Source organism: Melozone crissalis, unplaced genomic scaffold (genome assembly GCF_028551555.1).
Source record: "Melozone crissalis strain CALT ecotype California unplaced genomic scaffold, PUWL_Pcris_2 ptg000042l_1, whole genome shotgun sequence".
Classification (NCBI taxonomy): domain Eukaryota; kingdom Metazoa; phylum Chordata; class Aves; order Passeriformes; family Passerellidae; genus Melozone; species Melozone crissalis.
This window is the reverse complement of record NW_026535820.1, coordinates 12,691,178-12,710,674: the sequence shown is the minus strand read 5'-3', so window position 1 is coordinate 12,710,674 and position 19,497 is coordinate 12,691,178. Positions and strand designations below refer to the sequence as shown.

Genomic DNA, 19,497 nt, shown 5'->3' with positions numbered 1-19,497 from the left:
TAAAGGTCTGATTACCTTTTCCAGATGATAGTGAAGTATAGTGAGAATTGCTTAATGTTTTCTTCCTCTTAAAACAGGGGTTTTGAGGAATATAAATTCACCTCTGGGAGCTTCTTACATCCCTTGGTCCCTGGTTTAGTCCGAGTTCCCCTGGGATCCTGTTTGGTGTGGTTTTGTGCTGTTATGCAGAGATAGATGTCTTTGGAATACTCCTCCCTGCTGGGCTGTCTCAACTAGTTGACTAGGAATGCAAAACAAGCAATAACCAGAGCCCTGGTCTGACTGTAAACCATTATTTACCTGCTAGGAGTGATATTTCGTGCTGACTGAGGAGTCGAATTAAGAAACTTAACCACCACGTAACCATAGTATGTAATTCAGGGCACCGGCTGAAACCCATACATGGCTGCTCCACCTCATGTTTCTGTAGTCTGCAATGTACCACTTGAGAGAACGGATGTGAGGACAAATTTAGCATCCATAGGCAATTCCCTCCAGGAACATAGAAGGGAATAGGCCTTAATGTGGCTGCTACAAGGGGGCAGCACCATGATTTCATTGTTAAGTGAGACACTTCAAAGGACTGCCAGCGTTTTTGTGCTGTATTGGCAAAAACACAGGCTTTCCTGGATTACAGTTACTGTGCTTCTCAATGGCAGACTTTTTTTTCCTCTGAAAAGCTGTTCAGGCAAGTGCAGCAAGGCTCCAGTTGCATGACACAACAGTCATAACTGATTGCCTGTGCTTGGAAGAAGCCTGGTTGGATGAAGAAAGACCAGTGTGCCTGGAAATCATGAATAAACTCTAAATGCAGCACTGCATGAGGGAGCTCATAGACCTGCTACTATATCAGGGGGCATCTGATTGTTGTGCAGATGTGTTGGACACTGAGCCATTGTGAGCACAGCTGAATTAGGGCATTGTAATGAAGGATTTCTACTCATTTCAATTTTCAGCACACAACTATTGCATCACTGCTCAGCCAAGGCAGACAAAGACCATCCAGTGAATCTTTATTTTTTTTTCCCTCCTATTTGGTAGCTGAACTAAAGATTCCATGTTTTCTTTCAGTGCCAAATTGCTGCAAGGAACAATTCAAGCCGGCAACCAGGGAAAGTGTTTGGATGCCCAAAGTAAGTGTGTTTGTGCATTTGTGAGTTTTTTATCTAAGAACTTATGTTTGATGTCTGTAAGGCAGTAGCTAGATAAGTTTGGTATCAATAACAAGTGATATTGCTTTCCATCCTCTTTGACTATGTAATAGTCATGAAACAAAACTGATGAAAGCTACACAAGAGGTCACAGATCTCTTAATTAATTCATTAATAATTTTATAATATAACGAGTAATTTGGGGTTTTTTTACTGGACTAAGAAGGAAATGGTGGCAGAAAAAAAGTAAAAAAAAAAAAAAAAGAGGTGGTCAATGAGTCTGACTTCTCTCTTCTGTTTGGAAGATTTGAGAAATTGTATCCTTCCCTGCTTTTGTTTTGTTAACTGTTGGCTCTTCTGCACTTTATTAGTGCTGCCATCATAATGATAAACAGAAAAAGAGCAGATTACTTGAAGCACAAGTACAGAGTTAGCAATTAATGCCACATAGAATTCGTAAGGTGCTGTCCCTTTTTTGATCCCCAGCTGTGGGAGTTTAACTTCAACCATCCAGCCTTGAGCTTGGCATCTGTGAAATGTGCTCAGGAAGTCACCTGAGGAAAGTGATACCAGACCAGTGATATCAGACAGGAGCCCCACAAGGTGGCAATGTTTAGAAAGCCTTCAGAAGGGATGTGCCCTGAACAGATCCGTGCTTCCTGCCATTGCCATCACTTGCTGTCCTTGTACCATTTCTGCAGCATAGCTGCTGTTAAACAGAAAATGCCAGTGATGCCAAAATGGAGCATAGGATAGCTGGTACTAAACCTCTCGTTTAAACGGGTTCACCATTGGCAGTGCTCACCATGCTCTACTGGATACCATTCCTGCCTTTTCCCTTGGAAGGAATGTGCTGCAGCATTAGTGGTTTGCAATAGCTTGGGGCTTCTTTATGCATAGCTAGTAATAAATACATGCATGGCATTGAAATGATGCTCAGGTTGTGTAATGAAGAACTTCCATTTTCAAAACATACTGCTGCATTTTTGCTAATGCTTGCAAAGCTGTTACAGTGTGTAAATAAATGCTAACTTTGGATGTAGGAGGCAGCTCATTTTGTAGTGATACTTTGTGCTTCACAGCTAGAAGTGAAAAAATTTGCTTTACTGTGAAACTGGGGGGTTGCTCCAGGTTATGTAATGTCCTGAAAAAAAAAAAAAAAGGAAAGAAAACTTAAATATGTTTACAGAAACATTTCTCTAGCTACCTGATAGATGTGAGAAACTATTCAGGCTAAGTTGTATGGTAAATACAAGAATTGCCAGCAGCAATTGTTCACCAGTGCAGACACAAGTGAGTAGAAGAGGGACAGTTAAATGAGGAGCCACATAGACCAGATTAATCAGATTGCAAACTGACTTCAACAACTTCAACAGCAATTAGCAGACATGTGGGGCTCAAGTGTACTTAGAGATTCTCAGAACAATCAGCCTATAATTTAGTCAAAAGAGGCTCGTATGCCTCAAGGATGAAACAATAAATCTCGACTACAGGAGGCATCTCAGAGCAAGAGCTAGGAAAATGCAATGTTCTCCCCCATGGATGCAGCCCTTCCTGGGCAGGTGTTGCAGATGGAAGGGCAGCAGGACAGTGCCCTGTGCTGAGCCACAGAGGCTTTCATCTGTTGCTGTCTGCTCTGGCACGGAGCAGAGGCTGCTCCCTAAAGTCAGGCTTTGTCACTGCAGTTATGCTGGCATTGTCACAAGCACTTGGAAACAACAGGAAATCTAAGGAAAACTGTGAGCATGGAGATAGTGCACAACCACCAAGTGGACATTTATAAAAGCAGACTGCATCCCACCTAACAGCAACTTATCTGACGTGTGCAGATTTCCTGCAATGTGTAACCCTTTCTGCAAAGCAACAGACAGCTTTCCAGTGTATTCCCAATGGATTGCTGCTCACTGTTTAGCCTTTCCTTTTCAAATCCTTTAGTCCTTATGGCCTATTATATATCCAAATGAAGATCTAGTTATCAGCCTTCTAATACCAGAGACTCATTATACTGCTGCAGTATTAGCTGAGCTATTACAATTCCAAATCCCTGTAACATGCTATTATATGCTAGTCTTTGCTCAGGAAACCTTCTGGTCAGGTTTCAGTGGCTTTGAGTCTGACAAATGTGTGTATTTTTTCATGGAGTTAAGTTATACGGACAACAAAATGAGGGATGGATACTGGAATATTCAAGAAATTTTACAGTTCTTGTGTTAGGTGCTCTCATGTGTGACATGCAGATAAGGGGCTTTTTGGCAGCAGCAATTCCCTGATTGATGCACTATCACCAAAGCAATTACAACACATCCTAACATTAGAAAGCAAGGCTGGTTTCTACTGGAACATTAGGTCAGGAGTTACTTGTTAGACTTCAGTTACTGTGAGATAAGGGAAGAGAAAGAAAATACATTAAAAGTGTGTGCATGTGAATATATGTACATGTGTATATAAAGTATGTTTGTGTGATGAACTACTAATTCATTAGGTGTTCAGGGCAGATCTGAACAAAGGCCTGTATGAGCTTTTTTTCTTCCCTGCAGACATAAATATTCCCTGGTTGCTCATGTTAAAGGTACATGTGCTTACCCGAACCAGGCAGACTAAATAATTGCTTCCTCTTTCTCCTTTCTCCTTACCTCCCAGCACCAGAACTGGTGCAGAATAAACACAGTTTGTAGATGAGAGCACTTTGTTTCCCACTCAGTTCCTTGTTACTTGCTTCCCCCAGCTGGTTTCGAAAATGTCCACTAAAGAAGCTCTAATTTTCCTTCAGTCAAAAGACTGAAGAAGTGTGACATAGGTGAACTTCTGGGCTGAGCAGAGTGCTTTTAAAGCATTTTCACTCTGTGTAAACACCATAAAGTCCCCCAAAATGCAGTGGAGGACATCTGTTGAGGAGTTGGTCCTGCACAGAGCCCAGATGCATTATAGATCCAACATGACAAAGCCAGAGCCCTAAAGCCTGAACCTGAGGGAGCAAAGTTAACCAAATGGAATGTTTGTTTATGGCTGTGCACTCACCAGCCCAATTCCCTTCTTAACTTAGGAATTGGGTAGCTTGGATAGCCTTTTATGGTGCTGTCTGAAGATATTCTGAACTTTGGGGTGATATTTATTTTTCCAGTACCCGATACCAAAAATTATCCCACAGGAGCTCAGCAAAGCAGCTGATGATTCATCAGGAATGTAACTTTGCTTTTCAAAAAAGATAACGTGTGGTTTTGTTCAGAGTTAATGAGATCCCTTCCAACACAGAAGCTGTCAACAGCACTGACATACATTTACAGTTACAAAAACACATAGCCTTGTGGTTGGGGCATTTATTAAATAGAAACCTCATTTTCTACTGTAACAAGGAAAAGGCACTGTTTTCTTGCCACTAGTACCTTTTGTACTCAAAGTGTTAGAAGCCTATTATTATTATTTTATACATAATATGGCCGTTCAGAGGTTACAAAATGGTGCCACTTAATGCCAGGACTGCTGAAGTGATAAAATAAAGTAATCTATATAAAAGAGATACCCTTGTTTCTAGTCATCTTTCATTGCCTTCTGCATCTTGCCTATCAATGGTGCTTCATTTAGAAGCTGGAGAATGTTCATTAAAGGATGATTCAAGTAATGATTTGAGTTTTGCTCCAGCAGAAAAAGAAACCATAAAATGTTGGACCTTGAAAATATTAATCCTTGTCAGATATATCAAGTATTTATAGTGCCTGTAGATGCTATAAAAATAACTGTGCAATTTTTCAAAGCAGTTTCTAGATTTTATAAATATAATCTTGCATCGTGCCCCTGAGCTGTGGTAGGCACTGGGGAGCTTTCCTGGCCTCTCTTCCCATGCTGCTGCTGAAGCCTGCATCTGCACAGCAGGCATTGGGATGCTGAGCTGTGGTGCTCAGGGCCTCCAGCAGCAGAGGAAAATCCAGAGGTGGACAGGCTCCAAGTATCAGCATTTTTTAATATTTCTCTGCAATCACTGGAGCTGGAAACTTTGGTTTTCATTAGCTGACTGCTCGGATTCTTATACACTTCAGTTGCTCCATGATCTACAGCTTGTAGAAAATCACCCTGTGTACTGAGTCAGAGTAAAGTGGGAGTCACTGGCAATGCACAGCACACTAATGAGGTCAGGTGGAAGCAGCACATAAGTTGTTCTTAGAGTAAAATTGTTCCTTATAATAATGGCTTCTTCAACCTTCTTAGAGACTTGTTTAGCGCAAGGTCAAGTATGAGAAGGCCACTGTTGTGGAGAGTGCTGTTGTGTTACAGTACAAGGTGGCAAAATTAGAGGTTTTCAGGTCTTGGGACCTAGTAATTTGTTGTACTCAAATCCAAATGTTGTAATCATCTGTAGCATCTTGCATGTCTGCTCCTACCTGAGCCTGGAGCAGGGGCACAGGAACAGGCTTTTGGTGGGAGGTGCAAAGGGGCACAGGGGCAAAGTCAGTGGCAGCTGGCTTGAGCCTTAAAAGCCTTAGCTGGAGATTTGCCACCAAAGTGTGCACACCGTGTTAAAAATCCTCTTTGAGTCAATAGGCAGACCAGGTACATGTCCTGGGTACCATTTACTGTGGGCTGGGTACCATTTACTGTGGGAGCACCAGTTTTAAGCTTCCCAGTACCATTCCTCATAGAAGGAAGCTGGCACTGCCCCTGTCTTCAGGTTTATGCAATGGCTTCCATTAGAACTTCATCCTCTTACAGAAGGTCTGGATTTGGCACACCACTAATGACCTGAGTGGGATGTGTGGGATAAATGTCTCCTGAACAGCACTACAGGAAACTACCCTTACATCATGTTGTAGGTTTTAAAACAAATAACTGATTCTTGTCTTGTGTCTGTATAAAAGAACAATATTGACTGTGCTCAAGTATTTTCAGGCTTGATCTGATTTCATAGCTAGGATCGTTTTTGTGTAATGTAAGAGGCTTCACATAATCACTCTTTTAAATCTACAGCTTATGTTTGACAAGTGGGTCATTGGTTAATGGAAGCAAGTAAATCCAGCTGTTTATCTTTTCAGTGCACTTTCTGTATGCTCTTGTCTGCTCACAATGGAGACATGTACATTTTTAATGACCCTCCCTCTATTTCAGAGTAGGGGTGTGAGCTTTATCTTATATTTCATTTCTTCCCTACATTAAAATAAAATGAAGTCACAGTATTACTTCTGCTGGTATCCCACCTGATCCACAAGTTTGTGGCAGCAGTTGTGGTACTATTAATTTAATTACTATGTGTGATTCTTTAAAAAGTTGTTAATTTGACTTCATGAGGAAAATTTATGTTGGACATTGCTTAAAAGTTTTCTTGCTCCTTTATTTCTCCCACCCAAGCCCCCAGTTTTCTGTGTGTTGCTCTCAAGAGATGCACCTTCCACTAAAGCAGACCAGCAGTAGCTTCCTCCCAGATAGCTTTAACTTTTAACATTTTTTTAGGAACATGAAATTTCAGGGTTTCAGAAATTGCTATGTAAGCCTTCTGTAGGGTCCTAGCATCTAAATAAAGCACTTGCAGCACTAGGTTAATAAAGTGCTCAAAGTATTAATGGAAACTTGATCTAATAGGTCAAGCTGCAAAAGTCCTCTTAGGGAATGTCTGTCAGCAACATAATTTTCGTGACACAGTTTTCACATATTCTAATTTTTTTTCAATTCAGACTACTAATATAAGTGTAACATGATTAAAGCTGTCTATGAAAATTATTTTTCCTCTTCATGTGAAAGCTATTTTATTAATAAAGACTTAGCATAAACACTAAGATGATAATGAGCATTAACTTGCCAGGGGAAAGAGTCTGTTTTCCATCAATAAGTGAGAAAACTAAAACTTTCAGATTAGTTAGGGTATTGTGCTAAGTAGCAATTAAATTATACTCAACACTTTCTTGCTCTCAAATGTTCTAGTACTTGCAAATAGAAACTATTACTTTAGAAGTGTGTTACAGGTCTAAATTTTTAACAAGAAGTTTAAAAGCATGCGGGTAAGAAATTCTCAGAAAGTAAAGAGCAGAATTCCTCAGATGCTTGCATTTGGCTGGGAAGGAGCCTAAAATAGCTGAAAGCAACTCTATTTGTCTATGGGAAGACAAACTTCTGTTTAAAAATGTTGTGTGGAATACACGTATTTGGTCTAGCCCAAAGAGGAGGCACTCCCTGATTTCTCGGTAAGCGAGAGATCACAAACAAACCCTTGGCAACCTAGTTTTTCCGAGGCGCTGAGGTGCCTCGGGGATTTCGGCTCTTTGGTGTGTTAATGGCAGCAATGTGTCACACGAGGTGTGTGAATCCCGGCTGTGATGCAGCCTTTAAATACAGGTGTCACTTCTCGGGGTGGCTGCCTGTGAAGGTCCGTGCGGCTCGGCAGGCAGAGCTGCAGCCCATTGCTCTGGGCCGGGATGGAACGAGGAGCAATTCGCTAATGACAGTGTGCTAGCTGGACAATAAGTGTGCTGGGGACTTGTCCCAGGGAAGGAAACCAATTTGACCCAGGTTCTCTGCAGGTGGCTGAGGAAGGGAAGTGGAAATTGCCCAAGCCTATAAAGGATTATGCCTGACAAAGGAAGAGTGGGAAAGAATGGGAGAAAAAACAATGGCGAAACCTCAGGTGTGGAACAAATCCTGAGATTAAAAGGAGGAGGCACTCGTTTAGCTGTAGCAGCGAAGAAGGAGAATTGGATTTGCTTAGCTGCAGAGCTGGAAGTACTGAAAAGATTAGAAAGCCGCCCATGGAAGAAAAGATGCTTGCACAGACTCGTGGTAGTAAGTGTTTTGTGAGAGCTGGTCATAACAGCACGGCCTGTTTCTGTGCTTGTAAAATGAGAAAAGCTGACAGGAATCAGTTTTTGTGAAATGTAATGAATGTCCCAGATAAAAAGCAGCTATCAGGAGAAAGGGGAAGGTTGGACAGAAACAGAAAAGCACATCACTTTCTGTGTAACTTCTTGGCATTTGCTAATTTCACGGGCAACGAGACGCCTTGGCTCTGAAAGAAAGTGATTTGTGGTGCACTGTAGGGTCCTGAGGAAGCTGTAGAGTATTTTGCAGCAAGGCACTCGCTAGGTTTTTGGGCTGGGGCTTGCAATCACAGAAACACTCACACGCTCCTGAGTGACTTGGCAGTGTGATTTTGATCCTGGTCAGGCATGAATGCGCAATGGATTTTTTTAAACGCTAGCTAGAGCATGTAATACTGTTTATGTTGGCTTTTTGCTGGGTGTGGGAGGACAGACACTTAATTAACAGTTTCCTGGGACAAAGTAACCCCTTCAAATCCCAGTTTGTAAAGATCCAGTCTTTGTCAGCTGGTGAAACATTCTCGATCCAGTAAAATTTAATAGACCATCTGCTGGAATAATTTCTTTCTTGTGCCAACCTTCTCCCTTCCTCTTTAGCAGTAGTGAGAACCTTGGGCAGGTCAGACAAGTCTAAATCAATTGACTGAAGTGCCTTCAAAGTGTGTCACTAACATTTTCAGTGTAAAACAGTAAGAAGGTATATCAGAGATGGAGATTGTCCACTTCCACTCGATTTTACCACCTTTTTACTGTTTTCCAGACACCCTTCCTGAACCCCAAGAAAGCTAAAGATTCCTCAACAGCTGAAAATACATAAATAAATGCTAGACTTAGTCTCTCACATTTCCAAGCCCTTCCAGGCTTTTACCATTAATAACTTGTTTTACTGGTTTTGTTTAAGATACCAATGTCTGAAGCTCTGACTTTTCCCAGCAGTAACAGTCATAAACTGTACTGTGTGGAAACATGAAAATCCCAAATCCTTCTCTTCTAGAACACTAATCTCACTTTCATTTAATTCAAATTTTGTCATCCTCTGAAAAAATGTAGGAATCCACATTACCTGAACATTTTTGATGTTTTTATTTTGGCTTTCCATAGTCTTTACATCTGAATTCTGAGAAAACAAGCCTAGAAAACTAGCTAACACCTTGGTGCTAATGGAAGTGGTAATGGTACATCCAGAACAGCTCCAGCCAAAGAAATGCATGTGAATGAGCCATGAGTCAGTCTCTAGTCTCAATTCCTTTCAACCAGTATTAGAGATGCAGGAATCCTTACTCAAAGCATTTATTGATCACAGCATCCATTTGAAACTGCTTTAGCCCAGTGGATATCACTGAAAACAAAGGTAACTGACACTAAAGATCTCCAAATTTTGGGTTAGTCTGGAGTTAATGGAAGTAAAAATTCCTTCTCTCTGGAACCATTTCTCACTGAAGTATTTCCTGCTCTCACGGGAGTTTTTTGTTATGTAGAAAGTAGAAAAATGTTCCGGCTATTCGGTGTGAACTTCTCATGGTTTAAGTAAGGAATCCTTTGATGTATACTGAAGAATGCTTCTTTCTAAATAGGAATTTGGGGAGTTTACTCTTTAAAGCAGCTGGATTCAGCTAATTGGATTTAATAAATGTCCACTAAACCAAATTATTAATTTTAATCTAAGACGCAATATTAAAAGTACACAATTAGTCTTAAAATATCTTATTCAAGGGTTTATGAAATCATGTTCCTGTGAACATAATTCCTTGTTTTGTAGGCAGTTTTTGAATCTTGAATTAATCCTCTGATTTCTTTTTGATTTCTACAGTAACTACTATAAAAGGTAACTTTTATAACAGGTCTTTCTAAAGGAAAATACCCACAGTTTGTGGCTGTACAAGATATTTCTCTTTAGCAATCAATTCATGCACTAATGGTCAGATTGGATTTGCAAGTACACTTGCAAATTTTCAAGTACACTTAGTGGACAAAGACTCCAAGATTTATTTTATTCTTTCTCACAGGCACAGAACACTTTTTAAAATGTTAAATGTGAGCTCTGAAATATAAATATGTATATTTCAAAATAGATTTGAATTACCTCATAGGGATGTGGTCCATGCACATTGTGTAATTGGGACAGCCCTCTCTTTTTTTTTCCCCTCTTTATCTGTGTCCCTCCAGGGAAGGCAAATAATCAAGACTCTGCTTAAAGTGGCAACACTAGAATCCCCAAGGGTAGGAAGCTCATTCTTTGTCTACAGGATGTCTGGAGTGATAAGTAGCTGTTTTAGTACAACTTATGCAGTGTTTCTTTGTCCTAACAAAATTATCATTTTCTGTTTGTCATAGTGAGCTTAAATGCCCAGAAATACAAGGTATAGAATGAGCTGGTGGGATGGTGGTGGGACAATTTATTCAGGGCTGCATAAACAAAGAGAGTCTATAAAGTTACAGCTTTGAAATTTTACCTGAAGTGATTTTATGACATTCTGTTTTCCTTTGGGTTGATCAGTGCTGTTGAGAGTATGTCAGGAAAATAGGAAACACCAATTCTGCCTAACCCAGGTCAGCTTGAAACTTACCATGCACTTCATCACATCTGATATATGTTTGCTGGGTTAGGAACCCTGCTATTGCTGACCCCTTTACAGATGTCTCTGTGTGATGGGTTATTGTCACAGGTTAGAGCTGTGCTCTAGTTTAGGCTGGCACAAGCCAGTGCTCTCTAATAGACATTCAGCTGCAGACACCTCACTTGTACTTCTCACAGACAACATGCAGATCTGGATCTCCTAAATCTTCCGTTCCTAATCTGCTAAATGCAACTTTAGAAATTAGGCTGATTCTGATGCAGCCTAATTAAGTATGCTCATGGTTATACCCATCTTGCTGACCCTCCTCATGCTGGGAATAAAGCATGTCACTGTACCTTAATGAATTGGGACTTTCCTGAACAACCAAGGTGTGTCCAAGACTCACAGAGTAATTTCTTTTAGCTCTTTCCAAACTTTCTTCCTGAGTTGATTTATTCACTTATCTTCAAATTTAAACACTGTTGGCCAACTCCTTCAGGAGAAAGAGACTGTTTCTGCATGGATTTCTTATAAATACAGTGCTAGAACTGATTTTAATCTACAGTGTGTAAATCTGTGGCTTTACAGAATTCTGTTAATCTTTGTTGTGATAAAGGAAGACTATGAAGATAGTTAAATTAGAAAAGCAGACTACATTGCTCAGGACTGCTGTTTTCCAAAAGTTATTTCTACCTTCCCACTGGTTTCTGAAATCTAGTCTCAGATTTTCTTTCCCCAGTGAAAAAAATGCACTTGTGACAGGAATGTTCGTGAAACTCCCCAGAGAAGTGATGTACAAAATACTTACACTGGCATGATGTTTGCTGCAGTTTGTAGCTGGGCTCTATTCTGAGAAGACTGCAAGCAATATCACACTGACTCCTTTATGAGCTTGAACAGAGATGTCAGAGATGAGGGATGCTTGCTGGCCACTCTAGGGTTAAATGTGTTTTTCTTAGTCTCACTCCCTATTCCTCCCACCTCCCCAAAGTTATCCAAGCGGTGGGGAATTTCTGCAATCATTAATTGTATTTATAGTTTGGCTATGTCATGAAATACTCCCTAAAACTGTGTGTGTGGGGCTTTTTTATCTCTTCAAAAATGTATCAGCAGAAGTCACTAGCCTGGCCATCACCTCTGCTGTCAGAGGCTGTGCATTGATTGCGTATCAGCATTAAAATAGTTATAATTTACTTCCACATTAACTGCCAAATGTAAAATTCTGGCTCGAGTATGCCTGAGGTCTTTCTAATGCTGCATTTTGGGCTTTTAGAGGATTTTACTCTCAGGCATTATAAATTAGGCTTCATGGCCTTCCTACTGCAGTAAGTGAGGCTTAGAGCAAGTAAAGAGAGAGGAACTGAAAACAAAAGCTCTGAAGGGGAAGGAGGAACCAGATTTTGGAGAATGATGTTTAGGCCTATTCCAGTACTTAGTGGTGTTACTGGATACTTAGTATCCAGTACTTAGCTAATGTTCTCTCTGCCTGGTTCACCACAGCAGATATCGAAGTCCTGGAATGCATGTGATGCAGTAGAGTGGAGCTTTTGGCATCAGCAGTACACCTGGGACTTGCTGTGTGGCTAGAATGGCACAGGAGTAGGTGGTCTTGAGAGGACGTGACATCTCCATCCTTGGAGATTTTCAAGATTTGGACTGATTATGATCATGTCACCAAATGTGCCCTGATCTCATATTGGTGATGATAATGCTCAAAGTGGGAAACTGGACTGGATGACCTCCACAGGTGTCCCTTTCAGCCATTGCCTCTGTGGTCTCAGTGCTGAAGATCTATTACATCAGGTTTTGTAATTCCACCCTTCGGCATTAATTGCTTTCCTGGCTCTTAGCTTTGCTTGGTCAGCATATCACTTGTGAGTACCAGATTTCAGTACTTTCAGCATTCCACAGGTGGGGCTTTTTATTAACATCAAGGCTGACCTTCTACTCTTTGGATCAATTCTCTATTTTTGTGCCTAGTGCATGTGAAAATCTACAAAGGCAGCACAGATGTACAGACACGTAATAACAGCAAAAGGTTTCCTCTTTCTTTGAGACCTTTAAGCTTAGAATGATGGGAGTAGGAGGAAGATCTGGTGCTTCCAGCACATAAAGACAGGAGTTGTGCTTGTGGGCCACATAGTGCTCAGAAACAGAGATGTAGGTAGAAGGAATGTAGTGCATATTGCACCCATATTGCAGCCAGAGCCCCCAGGCTGTGCTAGATGGACTGAAGCCCACTGAAACTTGTGCTTTCTGAAAAGCAGTACCAGGCTTCTTTTGCTGATGCCTGGCTCAGCCTCCATAAAGGTAAGGTACTGTGCTGAGGCAGTATGTGTTCTTCTGACCTTGGGTCCTAATGCAGAGGCAAGAAGAGGTCTGCAGCAGGGCTGCCATGCTCTCCTCACCTGCACTTCTCTTCTGTAGCTCTGTTGGTACATGTTTGAAACAGCTTTAGGGATTTCAATAAAGAAGCTTCTGTTCTTTGCCACTGGTGAAGAAATAAAAATGTTTTTACAAGTTAGGGTTGCAGAGTGTTTTACTGCTTGCTCCCTAGCAGAGCAGGTAGGGTTATGTCTGGCAGATAAAGACCTGCTGTAGATTATTTTTATATTCTGTCACCACATAACATTTCTGGCTTGTCCATGTTCTTGAGTGTTACTAAGACACTTAATGGCATTTTTAACAGAATGTTTTTGTTGCTTGTTTTGAAAAAGACTCAAAAGCAGCTTCCTCCAATTACCAGATGAATGAAGTGTGTTTCAATGAAGTGTGCCAATTGCAAATGTCCATAGATTGGTTACTGAAAGATAAATATGAGTATATTTGAAAAGCTGGCAGAAAGTATAAGAAGATTCCCTGTCTTGATGTGCAGAAGACAGTGGCAAATTGGCAGACTAACTTGAGCCTTGTTAGAGACTGCTCTAAAATGTGTTAATCTATACATCTGATTTAAATACAGGGAGTTCTCAGCAGTCCAAGTGTTGTGCAGTTGGTGTTATTGATTTTATTCACCTTACAAGCTCTCGGTGAAGGGTCTATATTATGAATATAATCATGTAAACTAAGATTTCAGAATGAAATGATACTACTGAAAGATTAGGTAAAGATAAGTTAAAATTTCATTAAGTCACTTTGTGCAGAAAAAAATCTGAGGCAGAAACCTGATCAAACTCACACTTCATGAGTTAAAATATCAGCATGTGTCTCTGAGAAGATATTAGAAGTACTCACATGGCTTCTGCTCGACCTACCATCTTAAGATTCTTTTAAAAAGAGACTTGCATTTGGGGGCATGTATTTTTTAAGATGTTAATAGATCAGCCCAAATATTTTGCATCTAACAGCCACGAGAGGTCACAAAAATCTGTGCCTATAGCCACCCTTGTTGGTTTCTGCTTAGAGAAAACAATTTGTAAACAGCTGGACAGTATTCTTCTACAGTGGTAGAAGTGCGGGTTTTGATGCACTGTTGGGACATGAGGGTGGGTTTTGGCCACAGTGAAGTTCAGGTCTGCTCCTGAGGATGACCAGCACTGATCTGTGTCAATGTCAAGCTTTGAAGCACATTGCTATTTAGGCAAGGGGAGATATGCAGAAATAATAAAGCATTGCAGAGGAAAATGGGCTGGGGAGGATGCAAAAACTGTTCTAGAAGAAGGGGAGGAAGAGATGAGGGTTTTGTGATTGGTGGTGCTAGCAATGCCAGAAGTTCAGTGCCACTGCCTTGGCAGATCTCTTCTTGTTTCTGATCCAAGGAAGATTTTGAAGGATGTGCCATCAAATGGGTTTTTTTTCTGTGTAAGCCTGAGAGCAGGAGAACGCTGGAAATGTGCAATGCAGCTTGACAGATGTTATACTGTGCTCTCTAGTGAAGTTGTAAGCAGAGACATAGAGCTTGGTATCCAGAGCTTTGAACATCCTGGTGCTTGGGTTGGAAATGCAGGCAGAGTAGCAGACACAGGAATCGGGAAAAAAGAGCATAAAATAACTAGGACCTTCGTGTGCTGTTTCATTATTAGCTGTTTCATGTCACTTAATATTTATGCCCTTATTTTTAAAAATAAAGCGTTGACCACGTGAAACACGAAGGCCACGCTATGATTCTTGCGAGCAGCAGCCCGTGCGGGCGGGCTTTGTGCGGCGGGGATGGCCATCGCCCCCGGCACACCCGCGCCGAGGGGAGATGGCAGAGCTGGGCAGAGCTGGGCGGCGTTCCCTGCAGCGGCTCGCCCTGTGTGACCGAGAGGCCGGGCGTGGGGCTCCTTCCAAAGCAGAGCGATAGCTCCTTGCTGTGGGCGGGAGGCGGACGATGCTGAGGTACCGGGGCGCGGCGGGTGACGGTGAGGCAGCGGCCGTCGAGGTCTGGGGCGCGCACACGGCTGTCAGGGCGGCGCTGGGCAGGGCACGGCGCGGTCCCCAGGGGCCAGGCGGCGTTTCTGGGCCGCCCACGGGTGCGGGGGGCGGCGGCACCGCCGGGCCGTGCGGGGGTGCCCGGGCGCTTTGTGTGTGCCGGGGCCGCCGAACAGCTCGGGCCGCCCCGCACTGCCGGGGCGAGCGGCTCTTTGTGTGGGGGCGCGGGGCGGGGCGGGCCCCTCTCCCTGCCTTCCCTGCCTTCCCCGCCGTGCCCGCCCGGCCTGCCCGCTGCCGTCCCCGGGCGCAGCGCGGCGCCGGCCCGTTGCCATGGCGAGGGGCGGTCACGTGTGGCGGCGGCGGCGGGGCTGACGCGCGGCGGGGCGGGGCGGGCGGCGGCGGAGTCGCGGCTGCCGCCACCTTCCGCACACCAGCAGCAGCAGCAGCGGCAGCAGCGCGGGGCTCTGCGGAGCGGCGGGAGCGCCAATGCCCGGACCGACTCAAGCCCTGTCCCCAAATGGCGAGAACAACAACGACATCATCCAGGATAACGGGACCATCATCCCCTTCAGGAAGCACACGGTGCGGGGGGAGCGCTCCTACAGGTACGGCGGGGGGGCTGCGGCGGGTGTTGCATAAGGCGGGCGGGCTGCAGCCCCCTCCTCTCCCCCGGCCCCGCATTGTCCGGCTGCGGAACGCTCGGGAGAGAGGCGGGATGCGTGCGGGGGCTCGCCGCGCCCGGGCGGAAGAAAGGCGCTTAAAAATGATAATTAGAAAAAAAAAATGAGGAAAAAAAAAAAAGAAAGAGGAGGGGGAAAATAAAAGGGAAGGCGAGAACGCCCCCCGCGCAGGCAGCCAGCTCCCCTTGGAAAAGAGCCGCAGCACCTCGCTGCGGATCTCGGAGGGAGGCGGCGCCGTGCGGGAGGCGGCGGCCGCGGATGGCGGGGCGCGGGCAGCCCCTGCCCGCCCGGGAGAGCCGCACCGGGCACGGGGCAGCGCCCGGCCCCCACGCCGGTGCGGGGGTGACAGCCGCCCCCCGCTGCTCGGGCGGGGGTGACAGCGCTGCCGCTGCCTGCGCGGGGGAGGGCGGCTCCATCCCCGCCCCCCGCTCCCCGCCAGCCCCATTTTGTGTTTATTTATCGCCTCTCGTTTGGGGGGGACACCCGTCTTTTGTCGCAGTTGTAGGCATTTTTGATGAATCGTTTGGCATGCGTTGCTGGCAGCGCTTCTGCATTAACATCTCTGACAATATGTTCCGGCAGATAAGCTCATTAAAATTGTTTGCATTGTTTGATAAGGGTCGCGGCGCAGCCCGGAACGCAACTGGTTTGATGTGCTCCTTGCCGCCGACTCGAAGGGCGATAATACGGCCGGTGGCTCCTTATGTCAATATACAGTTATTTTAAATGCTGCCTGGATGACAGCGAGCAGTGCCTCTGCAGAGAACACGCCCCTTAAAGCTGATTTCCAAGCAGCAGGAAATGATGCTGCTCTCAAATATCTGACTAAAGTGGCGAGTTGTAAGCTCGAATACATGAAAACAAACGTGGATGACTTGGCTTGTTTGTCTGGCGAAAATTGCGGTATTTTTTCTTCTGCTGAGGAATAACGGCGCTGCTACCGGCATTTGGCCATTAATAACCCTAACAGTGAATCTCATTGTTGATCACTCACTGACGGGTGAGCGTGAAATTCGCTGGAGATCCCAGTGTGTGGTTAGTTTGAAATGCACAAAATTTAGTCTGTGTCTCTCTCTGAATCTGCTTATACTTTGTGCAGTGGAGCCCCAGTGCACACATGTAGCACAAAGTAGCAAAATTGCTTTTGCAAGGATCTATTTCTGCTTGCAGAAAGCCTGGAGCTCTCACTTCCTATATCTGAATTTCAGCTGAGTAGTACAAGATTTTGTTTTAGGGGAAAGCTGTATTTCTATCTTGCAGCTAAACAGAAATATGAAATTTTTCAAATAAGGTTTGAAATATCACCTTTAGTTACTGCGACATGCCGTAGGTACCACCGATTGCTAACTTGTTTCCTTCAGAAGAGTTCTTTGGAAAACCTCTGTTACATGGGGTTCTCCGTTCTTGTTTTTCAGGCAGTTTGTGTGTGTTTTTATGCAGTCATCAACAAGTCAGTTTTCTTGTCCTTTAGCCTGTCAAATCATACACTGAACTATGTCTAAAAAAGACATTTTGTGAGGCTGCTGTGTTCTGCGTGTGATGACAGGAATAACTGTATCGCTTGCCCAGTTTTCCAGAAATTGCGAAGATGCTCTGCATCTGAATAGCCTTTCATCCAGAGAAGTACTCTGTAGTCTTTTAGGGATTTGTATCCATTTGTATCCCTCTCTAGAGCAATATAAAGGAATACAAAACTACTGATGCTAGCATTGCATGTTATCTTTGGGCAGTAAATAAGCAATCCAGTTCAATATATTTCAGAAATAAACCTTCAATGCATAAATAAAAATTTCCACTGAGGAATTCTATTTAGGTTGGGTTTTTTTTCCTTTTGGAAACTTACCATGTTCTGCAGAGTTATAACTCCCATATCTGTTGATTTCTTCCTTTCTCTGGGAGAAAGGGAGAGTGATGCTTACTTCCATCTGAAGCTAAAGTCCTTTAGGAAGTAAATGTCAAGCATAACAGAAGGGAAATGTTAGAGAAAATACATGAAAACTGGTGAAGCTTCTTCTTAACACTGGGAAAAAATGGCTTTTAACTTCCATGACAACCTTTAGTAGCTAGGCAAGTTTGGTGCTTGTTCAGTGTGAGTGGCAGCAGGAGACCACTGGGTCCAACAGATGAATTCCATCACTTCAGTGCCTGCTGCCACACTGGACTGTCAGTGCCATTCCAGAGCAGCTTGTAGGACCTCACCATATGACACATCAAGTTGCTATGCCTCTGATTGCTGGGCTGGCTTCTTCCATCTAGGAATATGGAATAAATATGTCATTAAACACACCCTGGAGCTTGACGGCAGATGAGCAGTTGTACAAATTTAAAACACTTCGGCATCCTGCTGCTTTGCTCCTGAGTTAACCTGCATCTACCATGTGTATAGAGGTTCACTATTTGCCTTTCCATCCTTCTCTCCCGCAGTAACAGAAATGCTTTCTCATTTTACAAGTTTTAACATGTTCTGTTCCTTAGATTTTTTAAAACAGAAGTAGTCTTTACTGATCAGAAAATTTGTGTTCATCAGGTTAGATATTCTCAGACCTAAAAAAAAACCCCTTTTGCTATTCTAATACCAGGTTTTACCAAAGATTTGATATCCAACTCCTGAAGCAGATTTAAAAACAGCTGCAGGTTGCACCATTTTACAGACTAGGAAGCTGACATGGAAGCTATAAGTTATCCATGGAGTTGAGGATGCAGCAGGGAATTGAGCTTATACCACGAGTCTCAGCCATGCGCTCTGTATGCAAAGCCACAAATAGTTTTCCCAAGTCTTCCAAAGGACATATTATATTTTGCAGACTGGGACATACAGGCCCAAGGTGTTAAGTTTCTCATCCAGCTTTACTTAGCTGGTAAATGGAAACCAGGCACTTTGGCATAAAATTTAGACACAGGATGATGTTACCTTTCGGAGTTAATAACTGTAATCAATCTGTATTGCTTGAGTGAGATGCTGTTTCTTGTGCTTCAGATCAGGAGCCTGTTTAAAATTTGGTACTGAGGTGTCTTTTTGTTGGCCCGAAGTAGACTTGGGGTAATTTCTGAGAACGGCATCACATTTAATGATAGTTTTACTTCTGCATTCAAAGATGGCTGAAAAAATTCACTGAGAAACCAAATCAACAGCTGTGGGGATAATTTTTTTTTAAATAAGACCAGTTTGCTTAGCTTTTTTTGCCAGACTCCAGGTATCTTGTGTGGTTGATCAGCGCGTCATATTTTTAAAAGCTAAAGTATTAAGAGTGAATACTTCTAGGTTCAAATGGCATATCCTGGCCCTAAAGAGACAGAGTGTTGTGCCTTCCTTTGCAGGATGCTGTGCTTAGCTTCCACTTTGTATCTCGGTGTTGCTGGAAAAATGGTTTTCTGGTCCTTCATTCCCTGGCTATATTTAGTTTTACACCCAGAACTTGCATGAAGCAGAGGGGAAGGGGCTGACTTCCTGATTGTTTTTCTTGAAGTCACTAGGCTAGAAGGAAAGACTATTTCTGTTTCAGTTTTTATCTATGAGTGTCTACCTTTCTAATGTTATCTGTTTTAAATATTTGTTTTTCCTAAGTGTTGTCTTCATTCTAGAAATCATTGTGTGAGCAGACAAATGATGGTGCTGTGCATAATAATGAAAGCTAGACAGCCGTGGTGATTTCCTCACCCACTGCTGGAATAAGTAGTAGGGTGTTACAGAGCATATCTGGCTGGCTTTTACAGCACTATGAGCTGATAACTTCCATGCTGAAAGTCAAGATTTACATTACAGCAAAATCTGTTTTGGTCGTTGCCTTCTGAAGTCGCAGTGGCAGTGAATTGCCGGATGCAGGCTGGCCCTGGGCAGCAGAGAGCATCCTTCCCTCGGCAGGAGCTGCCCCTGGCTCTGGTGACTCTGTGCCTTCCACACGTGTGGCTTTACTCAGGGTTCAAAGGAGGACCTATGGCTTTGCCTTACTCTGGGCAG

At 43.4% G+C, this 19,497-nt stretch overlaps 1 protein-coding gene across 5 annotated transcripts in view; it reads left to right on the top strand.

Annotated features, from left to right (window-relative positions):
- Positions 1 to 1,077: 1,077 nt before the first annotated feature.
- MAPRE2 (microtubule associated protein RP/EB family member 2) overlaps positions 1,078 to 19,497 on the top strand; it is a 70,763-nt gene continuing 52,343 nt past the window's right edge. Inside the window, exon 1 of one of the 5 annotated variants that reach the window (XM_054284722.1) lies at positions 1,078 to 1,133. Coding sequence is in view for 3 of the 5 variants with exons in the window: in XM_054284719.1 (XP_054140694.1) it covers positions 15,346 to 15,464 (119 nt within the window). In the remaining 2 variants the exon portion in view is untranslated. Of the gene's footprint in view, positions 1,134 to 15,254; positions 15,465 to 19,497 lie in introns of those variants that run through there. The other 4 variants (XM_054284720.1, XM_054284719.1, XM_054284721.1 and 1 more) reach the window with 4 other exon arrangements.